The 6,967-nt window shown below is 38.5% G+C and overlaps 1 protein-coding gene across 1 annotated transcript in view; it reads right to left on the bottom strand.

Moving 5' to 3' along the window:
• Window positions 1-6,450, bottom strand: part of LOC103514098 (protein furry) — a 19,369-nt gene extending 12,919 nt beyond the window's left edge. Inside the window, exons 1-10 of the mRNA XM_026827141.1 lie at window positions 6,445-6,450; window positions 5,844-5,907; window positions 5,417-5,624; window positions 4,844-5,010; window positions 4,152-4,294; window positions 3,293-3,444; window positions 2,975-2,978; window positions 2,311-2,471; window positions 1,730-1,869; window positions 363-463 (exon numbers count right to left, since the gene is read on the bottom strand). Of these exons, the coding sequence (XP_026682942.1) occupies window positions 363-463; window positions 1,730-1,869; window positions 2,311-2,471; window positions 2,975-2,978; window positions 3,293-3,444; window positions 4,152-4,294; window positions 4,844-5,010; window positions 5,417-5,624; window positions 5,844-5,907; window positions 6,445-6,450 (1,146 nt within the window). The remainder of the gene's footprint in view (window positions 1-362; window positions 464-1,729; window positions 1,870-2,310; window positions 2,472-2,974; window positions 2,979-3,292; window positions 3,445-4,151; window positions 4,295-4,843; window positions 5,011-5,416; window positions 5,625-5,843; window positions 5,908-6,444) is intronic.
• Between the last annotated feature and the right edge of the window lie 517 nt (window positions 6,451-6,967).

The following is a 6,967-nucleotide window of genomic DNA, read 5'->3' as shown; positions in this document are numbered from 1 at the left end:
ACAGCGTGAACGACCTACTGCCCGTAGAGTTAAAGCGCTTTAAAGGGAAAAAAAAAAAAAAAGTTTATTAAAAAGTTAGTAACTTTTACGGATATACAAAACACTTGGTAAAATAAAGGTTTGATAGAGGGAAGTGTTCTGACTGGGGGACTTTAAACAGGAAGTAGACCAGCTTGGTTCAGCTGAGGGACTTTAATCTGGGAGTAGACCAGCTTAGTCTGGCTGGGGGACTTTGAACAGGGAGTAGACCAGCTTGGTCTATATAGCTGAGGGACTTCAATCAGGAAGTAGACCAGCTTAGTCTGGCTGAGGGACTTAAAACAGGGAGGATACCAGCCTGACATTGCTGAGCGCGATCTAGCCAGGCTAGGGGAGTACTTGGCTGAAGGTGAGGCTGTACCACCACACCGAGCCTCGAGATCACCAGGGCTAATACCCACCCCCCGGGCACGCAGCTCAGCCGCTGCAATGAAGAAACATGGAAAAGAAGATTCTTTAGCATTGGAACACATCACATGCCCTTAGGCACGCTCTACATATTAATCAAGGGTCTAGGAATTATCCCAAACATTTCTAAAAATCTTAAAAATAAGCCCAGGGTCAGACCAAAAAAGAAAAAAGAAAAGACTGAATTTAGTCTAGTCTAGGTAGGTACCTATTTCTTGCCCTTGGGATCGTTTGTTTGTTTGTTTGTTTGTTTTTTAAAGATGCGTGTCCACCGCCGTTTTTATTTCGTAGCAATGAAACAACTGCTACATTAGACGCATGTGGTCTGTGTCGTAGCATGCCCATCCCGAAGTATGCCTCTCATCATTTTGAAGAAACCATCTACTGATCGAAATTTGTACCTAATGACTAATGATAGAATCATTCACGTGCTTTAATATTATACCGAGAAAACAAGTTGTCCGTGGCCTCAGTTAATTCATTACTAGATCATTCAGAGGTAACCTTCCATTCCATAGGTTTTTAAGCCAGTGTCTGTATCTTCAATACCTAAAGTCACACTTTCAAAGAAATGGCGAGGTGGCTCTAGTCCCGATATCTTATATTATAAAAACCCCCCCCCTTTTTTTTTTTTTTTTTTTTTTTTTTTTTTTTTTTTTTTTTTAGCCAAACCCAAATGTCAGGGCTGATTGAGAGGCTGACGAAAAACGCGCCTCTTCTGAACACGGGAATGGAGAAGAAGAAAAATAGAGGTTTGATACAGAGAACTGTACCTGCTAAGGTCTTATTATCCTGAAAGCGAAGGGAGAAGGAAGACAGGATTAGGGTCTCCAGATCAAATTTTTAAAAAGTAGGACGTTTGTTTCTAAAAACCCGGACATTCCATCGAAAACCCGGACATTTCCCAAATTTCAAAATGACTGTATAGTTTGCACCAGTGCCCAGGGTGCAGAGAACACATTCTGATGAAGGCAAACATTTTTACTGGTTTTGTTGATGTTTCATGAATACGAATGTCCATAATGTAAAGACAATCATTAGTCATGTAAAATACACATGAAGAATTGATCTTTTTTTTCAAATCTTTTCTCAAAAGCTGACGAACAATCTTGTCGGTATTAGCGATTTCCTTTTGGCATGCGTCTTTATTTGGGTACATGGGAATTTAATTGAGAGTTGTGTGAGTTTTGGATTTTGGTGTGAATTACAATAAATTTTCCCCCCCCTAAAATAAGGTTTTTTTTATTATTATTTAGGTCAAAAGAAGGAATTATCCTGTTACCTTTGCTGTCCATATTGGCGGCACAGTTGGCGGCTTTCCTCGTACAGTAGGATATGGAATAACTAGTACTTCTAGCATGGACACCACTCATATGTGAACATAGCCCCATCATTCCTCCGGGAACATTGAGCCCTGGGGATCTGGAATACAACAACAGGATTAGATGAAATAACGAACGAATCAGTGAAGGAAAGAGGAACAATGGAGGAGAAAATCCCCCCGGACGCCGGACAAACATGTAAAAACCCGGACATGTCCGGGAAAACCCGGACGTCTGGAAACCCTAGACAGGATATATGCCCTGGGGATCTGGAATACAACAACAGGATTAGATGAAATAACGAACGAATCAGTGAAGGAAAGAGGAACAATGGAGGAGTTGCAATTGGGAAAATATTATTAATAAAAGGTCGCTTCCTACGTAAAAAGTTGTAAAAAATCTAAATCTGAGGTCAAAACTTCGAAAAAGTAACTTTAAAAAGTCGAAAATTCAATTTTTAATTGCCGTTCTAATGAAAAAGTTCAAAGAGTTGTGACGTCAGATTTCACGTATGCGCAGAAACGCTTGCGCACAAACAAACGAAGCGAGAGCATAGTGAAGTAGCATGTAGGGTAGCAATGCTATCACGTTCATAGGGAATGCTATGCTCTGAGTAGCGTCTACTACGGGTAATTCTAGTAGAGGTGTGAATTGGGATAGCAGGGGAACCACTGCCTCGTATGTATTGGGACTTGTGCAACCCTGTGGGAAGAGTCATACATGGTATTCTTTGGAAAATAATAGGTAGGTACATGTTATTCCTTGGAAAATAATAGGTACCTACATGTTATTCCCTGGAAAATAATACAAGTTATTCCTTTTAGAATGTAATACATGTTATTCCTTGGAAAATAATACATGTTATTCCTTAGAAAGTAATACATGTTATTTCTCGGAAAATAATACATGTTATTCGATTATAGGAGGTCAAATCAAAGAAAAGTGTCATTTAGGAGTCCCATTTTAGGATGAAAGTCCTCATGGTAGTTCGTTCCGGAAGCTTTCAATCTTATCGAAAACGCTTGAAAAAAAGCAGAAAAAAAAAACAACCACGCAATACATGCCGTGACGTCAAACTTCACGATTTACCGGTATTTTTGAAATCAATTTATCTCGGTATCTAGAAGTCGTAGAAGAAAAAGAAAAATATTCAGTTGGTCCTCATTTTTCCTGCTCTATGACTTTGAAACATCACCTAAGTAAGCGCAACTGTTCTATCATAATTCATAAAGTTTGATAAATTGTCTTTTTGTATTTAATGGGGACGTAGGGATTCCAGATCAGATGGGAAAGTAACCGGCTTTCAAAAACTCTCTTCCTAAAAGGGAAAGTATGTCCAAACTCCAAAGGTCTCCATTTCAGAGTCCCTTTTATGCAAACTTGAAAATTAAGATTGGTCCAATGTGTTCATCAACTCTAGAAAAACAACTGTTTAGACTGCGGGAGTAAAGGGACTTCAATATCATTCAGGCACTATAAACACATATACAGGGTATATTATACTCTTTATTCATAGTTCATACCTCTTGCCACTGGCACCAGCACCTCCCGCTTCCTTATTGTTAAGGTTAGGTGTTGACTTGAACAACTCCTTCATATGATCCAGTGGTCTGAAGTCAGACTCCAGAGCGTCCACTGCAGATTCTAATGTGAGAAGCAGCTCGGTGACATAGCCCTGGAAATCAAGAGAAAAAGTATTGAGAAAATCAAGAGAAATATTGAAAAATTCAAGAGAAGAGAGACATTAATAAAATCGAGCAAAATATGGAGAAAATCAAGAGAACACAACAGAAACATTAAGAAAATCAAGAGAAACAATGAGCAAATCAACAGAAATATTGGGAATATCAAAAGAAACATTGAAAAACAAGATAAAATCAAGAGAAACTAAGAAAATCTAGAGAAACGTTATTTTTCAGGAATTTCCGTCGTTTTCTCAAGGTTGGTTACCTATGTACAATTGTACATGTTACAGGGCAGGAACTTTGGTAGAAACAGGTTCACCCAAAATCCGGCGATATGAACTTGGCTTCATTCTTTTACATTCATGTTTTTTGAGAGGATCTCACTGTTTCTCTCTCTCTCTCTCTCTCTCTCTCTCTCAATTGATTGTAAGATTTTGTCTCTATGTTGACAACTTTACGACATTTAAAACTTCAAAATCAAGGCAAAATCATGTTCCAATGAAATCTGCAAGAGAGACTAGATCTTTTGGTGAAATTTAGTTTTTTTTTTTTCTCTCTGGGGATTCTTATATTTATTTTTTATATGTCTTTTGGAGACTTATTATTTCCTAACTAAGGAGCACGGCAGCGCTCCGCCCCGCCTAGTCAAAATTTGACAAAATAATATTTCATTGGATAGATAGAAATAGATACTTACCTGCATATCTTCCCCAGTCTCAGCCACAGTCTCTACAAGTCTAGAGAGAATATCCGTCAACATTCTCGAGTTAATAGGAACTCGTAGTGCGCGGAATATTTGTAGAGATCTACCCGCGTAGTGACGGGACCCACACGATAAACCTGAGAATAGAAATTAAATACAGTTAATAAGTTAGTTAATTAACTTATACAATACACATCAAAGTATCACACATTGGCTTGTTGCTTAGCGTGTAAATAAATGAAAAATACATAATAATAATAATGAAAATAAAACACCAAAGTATTTTCGATTAATCCTTTTTTAATATTGGATATTTATTAGAAAAAAGTTGCTTCTATTTCAGTATACAATTGAAAATTTTGAAAGGAAACTCCAGACTTCTTAAAAAGACAACCCTGGGTTCATTTTGACGACGATACCCAGAAAAACGGGCACAAATTCTGATGAGAACATTTGAACTTGGCCTCGTTTTTCACACTTGATGTTTTCTTTGGAGGGATCTCACTACTTTTTGCCAACTTGATACCAAGGTTCTACTTATCTGTTTATTCATTCTGAGGGGGTTTTCCACCAGATTTAAATTTCGTACAAAGAAATTTCATTCTGAGGGTTTTTTTCCATAAGATTTGAATTTCGTACAAAGAAATCTCACACTGTTTTATCTCCAGATTCAAAAAATGACTTACCCAGTTGGAGTGCTGTCTGCGCCCATCTCTCACTGATAAGGGCGTGCGGCAAAGACTCACGGAATAGCCGCAATACATGCCGCAGGAATATATCGAGCTGCTCTCCACTGCGGATTGTCCATACTTTGGCTGTGATGTCCTCGTATGGCCACAGGACTTGGTTGTGTCTGAAGGGAGGAGGAGATAGTTTGTGATACGAATTGGATTTTGTCAAGAGGTTTGATTGAGGGAATTGTAACTGCAAGGGCTTATCGTCCCGAAAGAGAAAGAGAGAAGGAAGACAGGATAAGGGAATGGCGATTATTGGTTAGGTTTACATTAATATTATACATCCTATGTATTGACAATATTGCTTACCGTTATACGTTTATGGATACTTGATTGTTTCTCATCCGACTCGAGTTTCGCCTACTTTGAAGGCTGTAGGATCCAAGAAAGCCAGGTGTTCCGAGAACGTACCTCATTTTTTTAATGTTTTATTTTCTTTATTTAATAATATGTTTAGGATAAAGTTCGCCCCGGGCGGGAAACGAACCCACGACCTAGTGTTTATAAGGCACACGTGCTACTTACTTTGAGGATAAGAACTCAACCAGTGACGTAATGACATGTTGAATGTCCAAGTTCTTGACATCTGGGTTAAGCGCGATTGACTTTGGCTGGGTGACCTCGTCTTCTGGAACTACTATCAGTGGGGGAGGGTCAGGTTTGTTAGGGGTGGGGGTGGAGACGATATGATCAGACGAGGAGCTCAGGTAGCGGTCAAACTCGGGATCCGGGTCTGAAATAAGACAAATGGGTAGAAAAAATCATGTATTTGTATTTGAAAACACATGAAATTCAGGTCTGTTTTTATTTAACTTGAGCATGACACATATTGCGAACCCTCAAAAAATGATTTTTTTTTTTTAATAAAGGTCTTTAGGGAATCGAATTCCGAAAGTCCAAACCTACAGCACAACGCGACGTGATACAGAATAAGCTATAGAGGCTGGCTCACCTGTGAAGTTATGCTGTGTAACATGGGTAGGAGGTGTGGACAGGCCGAGCTGTAGCTTGCAGCACTGGTAGAGTCACCTAGTAGTTTGAGTAATACTTACTCGAGTAGAGATACAGACAGCCAGAAGAGTTGAGCTAGTATAGTCATTTTATCATCAGTTTACATTCTCGTCATGCCCAATTCCCTGCCCACTTTCCTGCTCATTGCCACAGAAGTGAGCTGAATGTAAATGAGGCTTTACCTTCAGCAGCAGTGAGTGCACCCCAGGCCAGGCACTACTCTTTTTTTTTTTTTTTTTTTTTTTTTTTTTTTTTTTCTTAAATTAATTGTAAGATTCTGTCTCTATGTTGACTTGTTGACAACTTTACTACATTTAAAACTTCAAAATTAAGGCCAAATGATATTTCAATGAAATCTGCAAGAGAGACTAGATCTTTTGGTGAAATTTAGTTTTTTTTTTTCTGGGGATTCTTATATTTATTTTTATATATTTTTTGGAGATTTATTATTTTCTAACTAAGGAGCGCGGCAGCGCTCCGCCCCGCCTAGTCAAAATTTGACAAAATAATATTTCATTGGATAGATAGAAATAGATACTTACCTGCATATCTTCACCAGTCTCAGCCACAGTCTCTACAAGTCTAGATGTTTGAGCTGCACCTGTAGTTTATCCACCTTATCCCTAGCATCAGGTCTATCTAATGGGAGACGATGTAGAACTCTGGCTAGTAGACGCAGTGCTAGCAGATACTCATGCTCGTAATCCGACCTAGAACACAAAGTTCAATATAAGAAATCTAAATAAATTCATAAATAAGATAAAGATAAGATAAATGCAGTTTCTTTGTGTTATTAAATCACAAACTAAATAAATTCATAAACAGAGCAGTTGAGGAAACTTGGGGGAGGTTTCAAAGTCAAAGAGCAGAAAAAATGCGGAACAACGGAATTTTTCTTTTTCTTCTACGACTTCTGGATCCCGAGATATGAACCGATTTTAAAATTAACGGTAAATCTTATTTACTGACGTCACGGAATACGCTCCTGTACGCAATGACGTCACATCAACTGTCTCGAGCAAAGCTTCCTTGCAGGCAACACTCGTGTAATGTGTTTCTGCGCAC

The sequence above is a fragment of the Diaphorina citri genome, unplaced genomic scaffold (genome assembly GCF_000475195.1).
Source record: "Diaphorina citri unplaced genomic scaffold, Diaci psyllid genome assembly version 1.1 scaffold1081, whole genome shotgun sequence".
NCBI lineage: Eukaryota > Metazoa > Arthropoda > Insecta > Hemiptera > Psyllidae > Diaphorina > Diaphorina citri.
Note: the sequence above shows the minus strand (reverse complement) of the source record. Positions and strands in the feature narration are given on the sequence as shown.